An 18,483-nucleotide genomic window follows, 5' to 3' on the forward strand; every position below is an offset into this window, starting at 1 on the left:
CAAAAAGGCAAAGCTGAAATTCCATATAATTTCTGCTCTTCCATAGTCAGGAACATTCAGAACACAATACACAGATGGTGCTCACATAAAGGATAACATTAGCTGTTAAATTAGTTAACAGGCGGGGGATGTTTAACAATATGCCCCTGGTAAAAAAGAAATAGACAAATTACAAAAAACTTCTGTCAGCTTAATTCCAAATGCTACTATAGACCATTTTACCCAGATGGGATTGCTTACTGGCCTGCGCATCAAGTTTGAAACATCTAGAATCCCCACAGCAACAGGTTCAAACTCAGCAGTGTTTGATTCAGCTCTTCATCCTTATTCACACATTTAACTCTCCGGGGGCTTCTGAATGAAACCTTAAAAACCAAGGTCCAGTCTGCTCTGTGTGTATTTTCATGGCCTAAGGTTGCAGAGGTGCTCAGCACTCATGACTGGTTTAAATCAGTGGAAGGTGCCAAAATCAGGCCATTAAGGGCCCATGAGACTTTTTGTCAGAGTATGTAGGAGGCCCAGATGTCATGTATCAAATAGTTCCACCTCCCACACAAGAGCACTGTGCTTCGTGTTCATTTGCCACCCTCTACTGCAGAGAGAGTTGTGTGTCATGGGTCCTGTATATATTTTGGGAAGCACTTCAGGATCCTTCAGAAAGAATGTGTAATACGTAAATTATTTTTCTATAGACATTACCTGTTCTAGTTTTTTTATATCCCCATAACCCCACATTCCCTGCTTTTTTACAAAATGAGCAGCGGGGAAAAAGTGAGGGCAACCACACTTTCCTAGGAACACAGGATTGTGACTAATAGTTTTATAGGCAGATTTCATATGTAATACACAGAGCTTGTGTGAGTCTTATTACTGAAGGTGTATGCAGTGTTGTTGTAGCCATGTCAGTCCCAGGATATTAGAGACAAGTTGGGTGAGGTAATACTTTTATTGGACCAACTTCTGTTGGTGAGAAAGCTTGTCTCATTTATTACTGAATGTGGTTAAGAACAGGTGAGAGTGAATGAAAACAACACAGATGTACATTCAAGCAAAGATGCCTTGAAGCAGCCAGAATCTTTCCACAACTAATCCAGATTACCTACCTTATATTACTATAACTCCTTACATTGGAGGAGTTGATATTATAAATGGCCTGCCTCTATTTCAAATGCCAAATTTAAGTGAAGGCAATTCCACAGCTCAGTAGAAACAAGGCAGTTTACATTGACCTAACCTTGTAGTGCAGACCAGGCCTTAGAAGCACTGTGATTACTGCTATGGGCTTAGAAAAACAAAAGTAGCAACTGCTATTGAATTTAGGAACACCAAAGAAGTCAATCCAGAGTGCAGGTGCTTCTTAAGATCTGTGGTGGACTCTGGACCTTAGAAGTGCTACCACATATGGGACAGGCTATTCCTAAGCATGTTATTAGCTGTGTGGAAGCAAGAATGCAGTTCAACCAGAGCCTAGCCATCTTAAGGACATGATGCAACATTCAGTTATTTTATTTAGCACTTGATTGTCTTTGGCTTTTCAAATGGCACATCCATCTTGTTAAATCTTGGCAACTCAGCATCAAGCTGCCTTAGCATTAGGCAATACAGTAGTTAGTAAATACTGTACATGAACTAACAGAAATAATGAAATAAGGCCATCTTTGGATGTGTGCTGAAGAGTGTGTTGTTTAATATTGAAATGCATGAGGTAAGCTATTTAAATGCTGTCAGTTATTCCACTTCAGTTTACTCAAAGATAATATCCTTGTGGTATATTACAGCGAGAAACCACGCTACTCTATTATTCATTTGACCTTTATGATTTTTTAAAAAATATTCTTTACTAGATATGAAAAGGTTTAAACACAAAGGCTATACTTCAACAGCACTTTATTAAACCTGATGGCTGACTAATTGGACCTTGAGCAATTAATAAAAGAAATCTGATAATTGATTGGGGGAATTGTTTCACTGGAAGAATTTACATATTAAAAATATTTTTTACAACTGTTTTAGATCTAAAGTTCGGCAAATACATTTGAATTAGACATTTATCTTCCTTAGCTTACACCCACACAATGAGATCATTTCAGCATGAAAAATGACACATTACTTAGGACTCGCCAGGTAGCAGAGCCATAGGAACCACACAGATACTGAAAACTATACCTGCTCACATGGCTTCTTAGCTGAAAAGTGTTTGTGGTATAGGGCAGACTGGATGTCGCACTATTTTATAGCGTCTTCATTTTCATGACAGGTTCTTGTGCAAGCTATCAGACCTGTTGTTACAGAGTCCCAATAAAAAAATAGACAATGGATCAAAAAATGTTTTTTTTATAGAGAGAACATCCTTCACTTTATAGAGGAAACCAGATAGATCTTTCTTGTATATCCTTGGTATGCTGGATGTGTTCAGCCCTCCCCCCATAATAGCTGAATAGGTATTATTCAGGTATCTCTTCTATCCTCAGGAATTGAGGTAACCCATTACATGCCTTTTCTACTGTATTAACTGATCTGATGTGATGGACTGAGCCACGTTTATTCCTAATAAGACAGGTAAATGTCAATGAAATTACAGCTGTTCCTTATTTTCCAAACAACCTAGAATTTTATCCAAGAAGCAAGAGAGGGTAAGAGTTTGCAACTATATTTTATTGTAAATATCCACTCAAGATCAGTTTTTTGTTTGATTTTTGTTTTACTGAAACACGTTCTCATACAGTTATATTATTCTTTCAAGTTCAGCCCAAGGTATCCCATAAAATTCTTTTCTCCACAATTCAACTCTAATGATGATGATGAAAAAGTAACAGCAAAAACATAACAGTTCTTTTGCTGTTAAAATAATAACTGCCGCCCCCATGTTCAGCAAACAGTCACTAATGTGCTCACTTCCATGCATTCAAATCAGTCTTTCTTTCTTATTTTTTTAGATGGGATTTTTCCACAAGTTCTGCAGTCTCTCCCACTGAAGTATAAAATTCCGAATCCTTTCTGCTCCTTTCATTTGGATTTCAGTAAGTCTTCCCATTCAACTGAGTGCTCTGCACTTTTAGGAATTGCTGGAAATATTGATTGCATTTTATGACGAAATTCTTTCATCTATAAGGGAGGTTGAAAATATTAAATTAGTCAGCAGTTGTTGTAGAGGAAACAAATCAAGACAGATACACCTCGCAACCTTGGGTTAATCAACAAAATCTGGTTGCATGACATGAGAAAGAGAGAGAGAGAGACTCCGAAAGCAATTAAAATCTAAGACTTTCCACCTGTAGACATTTTATCTCAACCGGTCAGAAAACAAACATATCTAAGGATAACCCCCGGGTTCCTAACTCTGCAAGACTGTCCAGGCTGTCTTCCTTAGATTCTTTGCTTCCAAATGATTCCCTACACAGCTATAATATAACTAAGAATTTTTACTTGGGGGAGGAAGGGAAATTACTTGAATGGCAGGAGTACAGATTCTGACTGTAGTGCATATTCCTCCTAAACAAAGAAAAAAAGATTAAGAACATTTTAAATGGGAGAAAGACACTTTAATGAAACCCTGGTAGTCTATAAATATGTATCAGGGACTCTAAAAGGTGGATACAAAATCCCTCAACTATATTACATAACTTAATTCTGTTTGATCCTAGGATGTGAATATATGTGATGCAATAAGAAGCCTGGTTTTGATATTTTTTAAGGGAAGCATGTAAAGTGTACAGCAATAACAAGGAAAAATGAGATCTGAAATTCCTATCTCTGTCTACAGTGTCAAGCTTCAATGGATAAAAATGTCTGCTGCAAGATTAAAATATAATCTGGTATCATACATTGCATACCAAAATAACAATAAGTATCATCAAATCTGTATTTGTTGTAACCCTATTGTCACCATGTCCAGGGTTAGTCTAATTCAGTGGTTTTCAACCTGTGGTCCACAGACCCTTGGGCATCCACAGTCTAAGATTTCCAAAGGGGTCCGCACCACCATTCGAAAACTTTTTAGGGGTCCTCCAATGAAAAAAAGATTGAAAACCACTGGTCTAATTTAATGGCAAATTTTGCAGGGCAGTAGCAATGTCCTATTTCTTTAAAGAAGGCTTCTCTCTGTAGAAAATGTAAATTTATACAGCGCTTTTCATCCTAAACTGTTTTACACAGAGCACTACTGAAGTACAGCCACAACTGGGAAGCAAGGGAACCAGGGCAAATCCTGCTGAAAAACAAGGAAAGGGGTGAACTGAAGGGAATGTTTGGCCAACTCTTACTTTTAGGAAGTGCTAGGGGATCTATAATGTCCCCAGAAAGAAGACAGGACCTTGGTATTCAAGGACAACAAACTGCATGTAAACTCAATTTATCTACCTCTCAAGGGTAAAGGGCTGACTCAGTCCTGCTCTGAACTCTGCGTCCAGGGAACCTAGATATTTCAAATGTAATGCTTCTTGGATCATTGGGCCATCTCCTCTAACATATTAAAGAGGGCATTGTGTGTGTTAAAAGGTAACAATAAAAAAAATTACAAATATCCCTGGGTATTTTTTAATTAAATTCTTCAGTGAAAGAGAAATTCTGACAGAGAAGCTACAGTTCCTTATACAAATGTTGCTGGAATGTGGCCAAAATACAGAAATGAGAAACAAAATAATTTAAAAAGAAATGACAACGTTTTTTAGAGATGCCATAATTCAAAAAAATTCAATGCAAGAAAGCATGTTGGGACGTTAGTTGAGGGAAAAAAATTCCCCATGCACTGCTGCTCAAGTGAAAAATACTGTATGAAGAAATAAGAGGAAAACTGAGTTATATTATCCTCTTTGAGAGATTTTAACACAAAATTATTTCACCCTGTACTCGATTTCTTACTCCCCTCACTTCATATCAAATGGCCAGATCTTTCTATCTCAGGTAAGCATTGCTGATGGATTGGAAAGTTAATATATCTTAAGGATATTGCATACAAGTGTCAGAGCTGACATAAGGGACAACCCAAATTACATTAAACAACTGTTGACAATTAAATGCAAGTACTTGCAGCAGGAAATACCCACCACAGCTCTGTGGCTCAGCTGTTTTCCTATCTTGTAATTCAGTCACCTGGGTGCTCTGGTGTGTGCAAACTATTCTATGTACTATTCTATGTGTATTCTATGTACTATTCTGTGTACTTCAAATCGTTACTTACTAACCAGTCAATCAACACTATGTATTCTCAACACTGAAACAATTTTGCTCTAAGTATCTTGGTGTTAAAAAGAGATAATGGGTCACATCCTCAACTTGTGTAAATTGTTATAGCTCAACTGGTGTCAGGGAAGATAAATATGAAATTTTACACCAGCTGAGGATCTGGTCCACTGCTTCTCGGCTACACCTCTACATTCAGTTTTCGTTTTATTTATTTATTTATTTGTTTTATTTTTTCATTACCAAAATTTAAATGCTGAACTCATAAGCTCTCACCCTCAATTTATAAACGGCATAAACATTTCATAGAAAAACTAAAAGCAATAGTATAAAAGCTCCAGAAAGGGGGGGGGGGAGGGGGGTAGAAGCATCCAATAAAACATAATGCTTCCCTACTAACAGATAACTCATTACAACTCAGAGACCAAAACACTAACCTCACAATGTACCAGACAATCTTGTCTGAGCAATAAAAATACTAAAGGCCTATTCTGACGACAGTGTATTTATCCAGAAAGCACTAAACCTCTTGTGGTGACTGTGGCTTTAAGAATGTTCCATTTCTTTATCTCCTCTCAGCATGTTCATTTGTTTTCTGCACATAAAAGGAACTCATTTCCTGGGAAAGCAATTCTTTCCTCACACCTGAGCATAAAATTTGGAATATTCAACATCTTTTTCTTGCCTTTAAGAACCATCACAAATCTGTTCTGCTTCTCATCTACATTATCATATTACTTTGCCAGCGATGCTAGACTCAATGTCCCATTTTTGCCTCCTTTCACTGCAGCTTTGATGCCTTCTTCCATGCCACCCCAAGGCATAAAATGCTCTTCTCATCCCACTGCACAAAATTACCAGTCTCTCTACTTTCAAATCTCTTCGATAAACTCACTTGTTCTGTGATGCCATGGGTGATGATGATGATAATAATAATAAATTATAACTGCAAATTAATCTCTCCTGAAAGTTTACTACTGCATTTTGTCTTCTCCATATTATCTTTTAAATTGTCAGCCCTTCAAAGGAGGAATTTTCTATAATATTCTGTGACTGGTACAGTGTCCAGCCTGTTGTTGGCACTTAAATAATAAACAATATATAATTTCGTTACAGCATTTCTAAAGAGCGTCCTCTTGCTTCAAGTACAGATGTCACAGCTATTAACTTTTATTGGGAAGTTTTCATATCTGTATTACTCACAAGATTGTATATGATATTATTTCCTAAGCCACCTTCATCACTGTACTATCTGGGCACCTTTCAGTAGTGTGTTAGCAACGTGGGTAATGTTTGTCATGAGTGGTTTGTTTTCTCTCTCTCCTTCCTGGGGAGAAAACTGTGTGTGTAGTGTTGTGTTTTGGGCTTCTTTATCTAATAATGTATTTCCCCTTGTCCCCACCATCCACCACTGATGCTCTCTTCTCCCACTTCTACTTCTGTGCCTGTTTCTGTGCTGGAACGCTCTTCCTTTTTCTGGGTGGGTATCAATCTAAGTTATGCCACTTCAGCTACATGAATAATGTAGCTGAAGTCGACATACTTAGAACTACTCACCGAAGTGGTGTCTTCACTGCGGTGAGTCAACTGCTGCTGCTCCCCCGTCAACTCTGCCTGCGCCTCTCAGGGCGGAGTACAGGAGTTGACAGGAGAGCGCTCGGGGGTTGATTTATCACGCCAAGACTACACGCAATAAATCGAACCCCGCTGGATCCATCACTGCCCGCTGATCCGGCGGGTAGTATAGACATACTATACAGAGAACTTCTCAGCCTGCACTCAAATCTCCCCATAAAACTTTCTTTTGCCACGTTCCCTATAAGAACTGAGATAACTTAGACAACAAACCCTCTGATGTAAAGGAACTAAGATGTGCGTCTCTCAGTGACTGAATAATCTTATTCTTGTAATCTTTGTCCCTTCTCTTCCAATATTATTATTTGCTCACCTATGAACCTTATTGTCTGAACTTAGGTTGTAAGCTCTTCTGGTAAGAGACTGTCACAAGGTGGCAGGACCCTTTAAATGAAGCAGGTCCAGCTCCTCTGTGCTAGAACAGATACTCTTAATGTGGCCAATTAAGAGGGCAGGGCAGCACCTGCAGCTATACAGAGCCAGGCAGTCAGTAAGGAAGGGAGAACAGGAGCAGTAGGAAATTCTCTGCGACAGGCTGCCAGCGTCCCCAGGGAGGGGAGGCAGAAGGAACTTGCTGGGGAAAAAGAGCTTCCAGAGAGTGAGACCTGGGAGCCAGTGCTCAGTTAAAAGAGAACAGAAAAATCCTGCAATAGGTCCTGAAGCAGGAGGGACTGAGAGAGGCAAAGGAGAAAAGTGCCTGGGAGCTGTATCCCAGTGGTTGGCTGAGGAACTGTTTTGTGGTGGGGGTGGGGAGGTTCTCCCTATGTCTGGAAACTAAAATTGTGTCTGGAAAGAATCTGGCTGTGACAGTGGGTCCTTCAGGGCTGGGGACAAGCCAGTACCTTCCAGGAACCATGAGTCCGATTCTTTGGTCTGGCCCAGCTATGCTTGGCACAGGACTCAGTTCAATCCCCAAAATAACTGACAGCAGCCTCAGGGCTGCTCTGACATGCATCTAACTGCCAATAGCCCAAAAGGGCTGGTGAGCGGCTGGGGATCACTGTAGTGTTGCTGTACTCTGGCTATGCTAGGCCCTGGATGGCATACAGGCCGCTCTACATTAATCAGTGATTCCCCCATGCTGAGGAAATGTTCAGGGGCTCATCTGTCCAGCTGTACACCCCCTTTGTACCACTGATATCAGATTCAAGAATTGGACCCCATGTCTTTACTTGCTCTTTTGAGGTGACTAGCACGCTTTTTACTTTATATCTAAACCCTCTTCTTCTCATTTAAAGATCACTGCCCTTCAGGTGGAACCTAACCTGACAACGTCTTTCTTATGAACACAGATTACACAGTGATCTTTACCTTCCAGATTCCCGCAATACATACCAATAGTCTCAAACTAAAATGAATTTAATAATAAAAGCTAATGTGCAATGTACTGAGTTATGCAATGTTTTGAAATGGCTCTTTATTATTGTCAGCAACACTAGGGCACATAGTTCAATTGTAATGATATCTTCAATTAAGTCTAGTAAACTGAACACCAGTAGATGGTATTGTACATTTCTCTGCTAGTTTCACTATCGCAGGCCCCTCTCTAAGATAGTCTTTCTAAACCAGAGGTGGGCAAACTATGCCCCACAGGCCACATCCAGCCTGTGGGACCCTCCTGCTCAGCCCCTGAGCTCCTGGCCTGGGAAGCTAGCCCCCAGCCCCTCCCCTGCTGTTCTCCCTCCCCCACAGCTTCAGCTCTCTGCGCCGCTGGCGCAATGCTCTGGGCGTCGGGGCTGCGAGCTCTTGCCGGGCAGCGCAGCTGCAGAGCCGCAGCCTGACCCGGTGCTCTGTGCTGCGCGGTGACGTGGCTGGCTCCAGCCGGGCGGCGCGGCTGCCTGTCCTGGTGTTCTGGGCGGCGCGGCTGTAGCGCCGCCAGCCACCAGTGCTCCAGGCAGCACGGTTAGGGGGCAGGGAGCAGGGCAGGTTGGATAGAGGGCAGGGGAGTTTGGGGTGGTGATCAGGGAGTGGGGGTGTGGATAGGGGGCAGGGCGGTCAGAGGGCAGGGAACAGGGGGATTGAATGGGGGCAGGGATCCTGGCGGGGCAGTCAGGAAGGAGAGGGGAGTTAGATGGGGCGGCAGGGGAAAGTCAGGGGCAGGGGTTCCGGGGGCGGTCAGGGGACAGGGAGAAGGGGTGGTTGGATGGGGCAGGAGTCCCCGGGGGCAGTCAGGAATGAGAGGAGGGGTTCAATAGGGCGGCGGGGGGCAGTCAGGGGTGGGGGGTCCAGGGGTGGTCAGGAGACAGGGAGCAGGGCAGGGTGGATGGGATAGGAGTCCTGGGGGGGGCCGTCAGGGGGCGAGAAGCAAGGGAGGTCGGATGCGGGTGGGGGCCAGGCCACTTGTGACTGTTTGGGGAGGCACAGCCTCCCCTAACCGGCACTCCAAACAATTTTGGAAACCCAATGTGGCCCTCAGGCCAAAAAGTTTGCCCGCCCCTGTTCTAAACCTAACCTTATGTGAAGAACTTGAACCACATTCCCTGATTTAACATCCCAGCATGCTTAGTTCCTGGAGGCAGCTCTCTGAAGTGAATTTCACTCAACGGAACTTTTATTTTTTTTTATCACAGATACTGCAAAACCTGAGGCTGTTTTTTCTTACCAAATAAATTGCAGTGACTGTTCCACCTCTGACTGTCAGGCTTCTTTCTAAAAGGGTCTCATCTACCTTACTGCATTAAATAATCTCTAATAGCTACGGATAACTTTTTTTTTTTATCTTAACCTAATGATCCCACCTCAGGAGAAAAAGAGGGGACCTAAAAGCATCTTCTATTAAATAATGTCTTTTTAATATACATTATTGTCAGAATGTCACACAAAAATAGGGATCGTACTATTACAGAGAGCACTTATGGGTCCGTTCATATTAAAATGAATGGAAAGAGGGTGGGGGTGGAGCATCTTTATGAATCCTAGAGTGAAAGTTTTTCAAAGGAATGTTCTCTTTAATGTTTGACATTCATAAGAGGCAACCCGGATTCTGAGGATTATTAGTTTTCTATTTTAGTACTTGTGCCAGTTAAAATTGCTTACATTATCTTCCATGTCAAACGAGGTTAGATACTCTGAAATGGAATAGTGACTGGGAGCAGAATACAGTATGCATATGTCTTATATTCTAATCATCCTTACTCAATTTTATACGACAAACAGATGAGAAAGGTGGCCCTATACTGAATTCAGAGGCTTTGGATTTGTTAAGAGAATCACAGAGGGTTGTTATTCTTACTGCCTTTCCCCAAATCTCAAAATTATTGCTGTCATACCAGTTAGCAAATGCAGATCTTGGTGAGCATACAGAAATAGTGAGTTATTCTTAGAAAATGACAAGCATGCAGCCCCTCCAAATATTCTAAGAGTGGAGTGGACAGCCTGCTAGCTCAAGGTAATCCTCTGATTTTCTAGGTAAAGTGGAACACTCATTGTCGGTGATTTTATGCCAATGTGCAAAATGACCTCTAAAATGAGCATAGAAAAAATGCTCTTTTTCAAAATCTCAGCTCTCATTCTGGATTGGAAAAGTACCATAAATCTTCCCTAATTATTCAAAAATTACAGGTGTAAGAAAATAGCATCTAAAAGGTCAGTCTAGGCAGCATATCATACTTCATCTTAACTACTCTACTCTGTATTGTCATAGGAATGTTTATTAACCTGTCTTCTGGATTGTGTATTTCAGGCTTACGCAGAGAAACAGAGAGAATTCTAACCTTTAGGAGGGTATAATGCCATAGTGCGCACTGATCCTGCAAAGACTTGCATGTGTGCTTAACTTTATGCAATGAGTAGTCTCACTGAAATCAATTGAACTCACAGTGCATAAAGTTAAGCATGAGTGTTTCCAGAATCTCAGTCATATTGTGTACACAATCATAAATTAATATAGATGTACCATACTTTATATTATTTTCACATATTTCTTTTAAAAATTAAAATTTATGAAGAGGGAGGAAAATTTATTTTGTAAAGGGAATCCCAATGAAAATGAAGCTGTGCTGGCTTTAAAAAGTGTACCCTTTTCGTCAAAGCCACTCTATCTTTAGGCTTGGCAGAATTCAATTATTTTTTTTAAAATAATTTTGATGGATAATATCAATGCTTATTTTAAGCATTTTTTTTATTTTTTCTCTATTTGCATTATTAAATGACAGTAGATATTGAGATTCAAAAAGTTATAAACCATTAAAGCACTAACTGTCAACATCGCATGTCAAAATATACCAAGTAAATATCCTCAAATGAAAAAATCATACCTGTTTTTATTGTTCATTCACAAGCTTAATTCATTTTTTTTACTTTGCCTATCTGTAAATTTAGATTATCAATTAAAATATGTGTGTATATGGAGAAATCAATGTTTAACAACATTTACCAATAGAAGAGCTTGGAAGGATTAGATTTTTGTCTTCTATCCAGCATAGATAAAAATCTATGATTTTTTTAAAAATGGATTTTTAAAAATTTAAATTAAATACAGATTCATCTATTAAGCACAAACCTATTTAAAATTAAATATGAAATTTACAACGTATGTTAAGGCCTAAAGTTATAATCTATTAAAATCAATTAATTACAAAAAATATCAAGTCATACATGTTTGCTGCTAAGTTTTAAAGAAAGTCAAACCACTTAACTGGTGGAAGTCACTGCCAAACACCTGCATAGAGTTTGCTGAAGCACTAAACCAGCCTCTTTTGCAGGTGCAAAAAGAATGTTTTCTTCATTTCATTTTATTCAAATAGTTCAGTTTAATGAATAGTACATTCAAAGTCAAGAAACCAACTGGCAGTTGAAAAACCAGAATAGCTTGTTTTCCTCTTCCAAACTATGTATAAAAACTAGGTGTGAGATGAAAGACATGGTGACCAGAAACCATCACTTTAATTCACTGACTACAGATAGTAGAACTTCCTTTGTTTAATAAATCAGTTTTAAATACAAAACATATTTTGATGCACTTTTTGATAAAAAAATTCTTACGTATTCAGCACATTTAAAGTAGATTTAATTTAGAAAACTATAAGTGCTGTTTTTGTGCATTTTTGTTGAATTTGAATTGCTATCCAAATTCAACTTGACACAAATCACAAGTAAAAACATTAATTCTAGTAAATAAAAAGTTCATCATTCACCATTTTCTAACATAAAATGTAAAAAAATTAAGAATCTGAACAAATGTAAGTTAAGCTATATAACTCCTTAAATCAATATGTACAGATATAGTGTATCCTCCTGGTTGGCAAAAAGAAGTACCAAATTTAGTGTAAAGGTTATATTTAGTTGCAGATCAACATGTTTTAACAGTTACCAACCAATGAAATTCAATCTTTCTTTAGGAAAATAACTAAAAAATATAAATGCGGAACAAGCTTAAAACTGAGGATTTCCTGCTTGCTGATTTAAATGATTAAAAGCAGTGATTTAAAATTACTCTGATTTAAATCAATCCACCCTGCTTCTTTCTCAAATTGTACTGGTGCACTGCAGAGAGCTGGGTGGTCAGATGATTCTACGTCTCCTTCTTCCAGCTGGTATATCACATTAACAGATGCAAATACATAAAGACACTTCTAAAGTTACTTTTCCATGTAAACAATTGGTATTGTTGCCACAGGATATTATGCAAATGAGAGAGAGTCCATGCAATTTTGAATGAGAGGGTAGATAACATACACCACAAAAAAATTTAGAAGCCTTGTTCTGGCTGGATGAATCTTTGTAGGTATATTATTTAACTTCTTGTAGTAGCATTGGTAGTTTTAGTCTGGATGTTTGTATTTATACATCTACAGTCATAGTAAGGCCTCTATTAATAGATAGGATTTAGAGAATGTAAAGTCATACTTCCTTATATTGATAGCAAAGGATGATTTTGGAGATTATTTTAAATCAGAAGAGAGATCAGAGATCTAAATCTGAGCAATGCCAAAAGAGAGAAATTTCTTTTTTTTCTTTTCTTTTTTTTAAGTGTAGATATATGAATTTTTAATTTGTTTATAAAGTTATTCCTTTCTCAGGTTCAGAGAAATCAAAGAAAATTTTATCTTAAAATCCTAGAAACGTCTACCTTGTTTTTTCTAAAACAAAAGGATCAGAGACTTAAATCTGAAAGGTACATATTATTTCCTTGAAGCAAACAATACATGCAACTGCAAAATGTCAATCTTTCTGCACCAATCTGACTTCAGTTGCAGTCAATGGTAAAACTCCCATTGATTTCAATGGTGCTGAAATCAGGAAGCAAAAGGAATTTTACTCCAAAAACTCTGAGTGTTACAGCTTAATATGGTATGAGGCTTGCATGCCATGGCTGAGAAGTAGTGACATACCTTTTACTTCACTGACAGACATACTATATTTTGCGTAGAACTTTACTCCATTTTGTATAAGCAATTTCCACTCCAGTGTGTTCTCTCACAAATGGAGTCTAATTTTCCATCATGGCTGTCTTAAAAATACATCCAAATGCTAAATCGGGGTTCTCAAACTTCATTGAACCATGACCCCCTTCTGACAACAAAAATTACTACATGACCTCGGGAGGGAGGACCAAAGCCTGAGCCTTGCCGCCCTGTGATGGGGAAGGAGTCAAAGCCCAAGGGCTTCAGCCCCATGCAGAGGGCCTGTAACCTGAGCCCCGACATCCAGAGCTGAAGGTCCCGGGTGGTGGGGCTTGGGCTTGGGCTTTGGTCCCAGGCCCCAGCAATTCTACATCAGCCCTGGCAACCCCATTTAAAAGGGGTCATGACCCAAAGTTTGAGAACCGCTGTGCTAAATGACCAAATATGAAAATAGGCTCATGGTGCCAATAGTAGTCATTGTTACTGAATCACACTTGATTCCTTATGCTATTGATAATATTCTTAATTTCATAATCAAACAAAACAACCTAAATATACAGACATATAAAACATATTGGTTAATGGACCCAAAATCAGAGGATGAGTGTCATGCAATTGCAGTCCTTGAGTGCTGCAGTTTGGGTCTTTGAGTTAAATGAAAAATGTGTAAAAGTCACATGTAGCCAGACAGCTCCCAAAAAGACTCATGTCACTGTTTTTTTCTCTATTTATACACAATAATTTATACCTGGGGAGTGTATAATTTACATGTGTAATTCACTCCTATGTACTGGGTCAGCACACGGCATCTGCACCACTTAAATCCCACCTTCCCATTTCAGTGTTGGATAAACCCTGTGCTGACCCTCTTACAGAAAGGTGAATTTCACCCAATAGATCCAGGAATATATATATATATGCGTCCTGGTCGACGCTGGGGGGGAAGAATCGATCTAAGTTACGCAACTTCAGCTACATGAATAACATAGCTGAAGTCGACGTACTTAGATCTACTCACCGCTGTGTCTTCACTTTGGTGAGTCGACTGCTGCCGCTCCCCCGTCGACTCTGCCTGCGCCTCTCGCAGCGGTGGAGTACAGGAGTCGAGGGGAGAGTGCTCGGGGATCAATTTTTCTCATCTAGACTAGACGTGATAAATCGACCCCCGTTGGATCGATTGCTGCCCGCCGATGCAGCAGGTAGTGTAGACATATCCTATGAGATGCGTGAAGACTTGGCACTTTTAGTTAAACAACAGAGCATTTGGGGGTTTTTGACCAACAAGTAGAAGACAAGAATAGTGTTCCCATGTTCAATTAAGATGACAATAGGATTCCATGGAGCTAAGCTTTAGCATTATGATATTTTGCATGTTTCAGACACATCTTATTCAAATTTTTGGTAAGACAAGTATGTATCTGAGGCGGCAGGATCAGACATAAGGCCCAAATCCTAAGAGAAGCAACTGAATGTGGAGCTGCTACACAAACAGCTGATTGCTATTTTGTACTACCTCTTTTGTCTTCAATCATTGGTAACACAGCTAGAAACCTCTTCAGAGGACATTATAGTCATAAAATTCCTAAAGAGACTTAATTTCAATATGTAATCATATCACCACCTTCCTCTATTCCTAACATACTTCCCCCCTTTGCTACAGTTGCTTCTGCTGTCAATGGCAGAGATTACAGCCCCAATAAAATCAATCAGAATAGGATTCAGACCTTATTCCTTCAGCAAACGTCCTGTTGTGCTTTATTATTTGGAAGATGTATGGCGGAAGTTTATGGGCCATTCTTTTACTTCTTGGGAGCAGTACTAGCAATACATATATGAAGATGACAAGGCCTCTCAACATAAATTCTAACCAGGCAGCTTAAGCACCGTAGCAAAATCCTGAGTGTAAAAAGAAAGATGGTGAATTGCTAAACTATATCAATAACCCACCCTATTTTTTACAATTATATAAGGTAATACTACTATAAAGATAAAGATTAAATAAATTGTTTTATGTTAAGAAAACTAGATCAGAGAAAAAGTGGGAAGATTTGAATTATGTTATTTGAACATGAAATAGCAACAACAACAAAAAAAGGGAAAGGAATAAAGAATAGTCATGTATGTTTTTGTATACTTCATCCAGAAACATGATCAGAGAAAAGAAATGGTATCAATTTAACCTCAGTGAGGATTAAAAAAAAACAAAACTAAAAAAGAAGAAATTGATTTAATGATTCTAAGTAATTCACTGCTTTGATAACAGCAATTGTTTATTTATCATCAAAATTCAGCCCGTATCGTAAGACATGCTTGTGCTTGGTTCAGATCTATAAATCTTAGCACAATTTAGTCTACATCTCCACTATGAGCTTGGGGTGTGTTTCCCCTGCTGGTGTACACATACTCATGCTAGTTCTCAGCGAACTAGCATGAGTATAAATAGCAGTGTGGCTGCCTCTGCTGCTACTACCAGTGCTGCTCTGGCTCCACTTCTATTTATACTTGTGCTACCTCTCAGCAAGCTAGTGCGACTGTGTGTACAGGCGAATCACACCCTTAGCTTGTAGTGTAGATGTAGCCTTATGAATGCCAAAGGGATGCTTTCTTTGAGATCCTGTCTCTTTGTATTTATTTCCTTTTTGAAATTTATCCATATTTAGTGCTACTTTTACTTTGTACTTACATGTACTTTTCAATGAGGTCTTCTAGAATTAAACCAAACACCTGACCCCCTAAAGAGGGAAAATATTATTGCGGTTCTACAGATGGTTAAATGGAGATACAGAGGTTAAATCACCTACCCAAGGCCACACAGCAAATCTGTGGCAGTGCCCTCACTAACAAACAATGGCACGCACGTCTTTTGTGTTTTAATTATTTTAGCTGTATGTACAAGCTGTGCAGTGGTTTTGTACTGTTAACATTTTTTAAAGGTTAAGATAAATGAAAACAGAATAGAGTGTTAGAAGTTGTCACAAAGATGACAAACTCTAGTTAATAACTACATTAGTCATGAATTACCATGTGATTCTTCCCCAGAATTTTCCCTGCTTCCCATACAACAGATGTGTAAGCAACAAGAAAAAAAAGACACCACAAATAACCTTCACGAATCATCCTTGCCTTTTTCCTAAGAGAAAGAGAACATCTCTATTTCTGAGGTGATAAAAAACTGATTTATTGAAGGCAGCACAAGCAAAAGGACTTTTATGACTCAGTTTATCTTGACTGTTAATTGTTATACATTTCAGCTCTACAAATGCTGGGGGCATTTTTCTGGCTTTAGAAGAAGAATCATAATCAGCTGGTGGTAGAAAATAGGCATTCAAAGGTATGTTTTGATAGTTGCCAAATGCTACAGCTGCATGCTTAATTAAAACAAAAATATATTGCTTATTACCTCTAGTTTAAAATATGTAATCACAACTCAACCATAACTGCTGCAAAACTGCTAAACTATTACACATTTTTCAAGTGTTTTGTGCTGTTGACATATTGTAGCTATTATAATTGTAAGGAAACTAGAATTAAAGTTAATAGAAAAGTTGTCGTCATCACATATGTTCACTTAGAATAACTGATTCGTGATGGTGCTTGGAATTAGCTTACAATTACATATAAAAAATGTTCTTTGCTCCATATGTTGACTTAAGACAAAAGGACTCTTATGTGACAGAGCTCTCTTTTGATGTAATAATCTCTGCTAGAACATAATGATTCTACTCAATTGTGACAATATGAAGATTTCTGGTTAAGTATTTATGTTGAGTACAGTATAAGAGGAAGTTTAAATGGGGCAGCCTGGCAGTCTGCCACATGGGAGTCAGACTTCGTGAGTCAAGCAAGCTTTCCAGGGCAGCAGGAGCAAGAAGAATGGAGTAAGTAGCATGCTTGGCTGGAACGATGGGTCCTGGAAGACCTCTTCAAAATGAGAAGAAATTATTTCCTCTTCAAAACAGGTCCCTGTCTATACCAGACTTTAAACAGAGCTAGGAGCTATGTGGTGTGCATGACGCTATCCAGTGGTTCTCAACCCGTGGCCCATGGGTGCTTGCGGCTCAATCAGCACACAGCTGCGGCTCATGTCACATCCTCTGGGCCATATACGGAGTACTGGAAGTGGTCCACAATGGTAAATAGATTGAGAACCACAGTGCTATACGGACATGTAAGAAAACAAGTTTCTGCTCCCAAATGCTTATAATTTATACAGACAAAGGAGAGGAAAACAAAAAGATTGGTCGGATATGTTTGGCAAGTCATGTTAGTTCTAACAAATCAGCTTAGGTTTTTACCTTTTTTTTAATTAGTATACTATAACTTAGTTTAATTGAAGGGTTATAATATGAGGTAATGCCAAAGAAATAAAACTGTAGAATTTGGCCGCATTCTGTAAGGTACTAAGTTTCTATTTCAAGTTTCCAAGTGTCTACTAAGAACAATAAGTCATCATAGTAATGATAAAATATCCTGACAGCAGGCTAAATTTTACCCTCCGTTACATGGACACAATTCCCATTGTCTTTAATGGCATTTACTCTAATGCAGCCAAGAACAGAACTGAGCCCAGAATCCTTTTAAATAAATTTTAAAAATTTAGATGATTTTTAGTTAGAAAACTAGTTTAAAAAAGAAAATCAGTTATACGTTTTGTCAGCAGTTATCCCCCACCCAGAATATCCAGGTATGTCACTGCAGGTTTATAGACATGGAAAGAAGTGGACTAAGGTCCAATGTGAGTTTAATGAAATTACTGGTATGCTTAAAATTACGGACACTGCTTAGGAGCTTTGCTGGATCAGGACTAGTCTAAGGTACTACACTGTCTTATTTCCCAAATGCCTTTGTTACTTTGAACTAACATAGAAGTATAATACATATTAGAGTTAATTTCAGATATAGATTTGGAAGATGGCTTACGAACAATAAAAATTGTGTGTGGTGGGTGAACTAATTGCAGACCGGGAGAACACTGCCATTTAGAGAGCTGTGAGGTTTTCCTGTCCCATTAAAATATTTGAGATTTCAAAAAAATTTCCCATCCTGAATCAGGATGAAAAAAATCTCTAAAACTTTTGCAAACTAAAAAAAAATGTTCAGTTCAAGTCAATCAAAACAGTTCATCTCAATTTCAAAATGTTTAGTTTCAATTTTGAACTTTTTTTTTTACTATAAATGTAATTAAGAAAGTCATTTAGAACTGAAAAAATTAAGTTTTTATTTAGAAAATGTCAAAACGTAACACTATGACAAGTTCAAAACTGTTTTTTTTCCCCTTAAAAATGTTGAAACAGGAAATTCATCTAAATTGACCCTTTCTCAC

At 38.7% G+C, this 18,483-nt stretch overlaps 1 protein-coding gene across 1 annotated transcript in view; it reads right to left on the bottom strand.

Annotated features, from left to right (window-relative positions):
- Positions 1–2,634: 2,634 nt before the first annotated feature.
- Positions 2,635–18,483, bottom strand: part of TMEM242 (transmembrane protein 242) — a 36,436-nt gene continuing 20,587 nt past the window's right edge. Inside the window, exon 4 of the mRNA XM_007063637.4 lies at positions 2,635–3,105. Within this exon, the coding sequence (XP_007063699.3) occupies positions 3,007–3,105 (99 nt within the window). The 3' untranslated portion in view covers positions 2,635–3,006. The remainder of the gene's footprint in view (positions 3,106–18,483) is intronic.

Source organism: Chelonia mydas, chromosome 3 (genome assembly GCF_015237465.2).
Source record: "Chelonia mydas isolate rCheMyd1 chromosome 3, rCheMyd1.pri.v2, whole genome shotgun sequence".
NCBI lineage: Eukaryota > Metazoa > Chordata > Testudines > Cheloniidae > Chelonia > Chelonia mydas.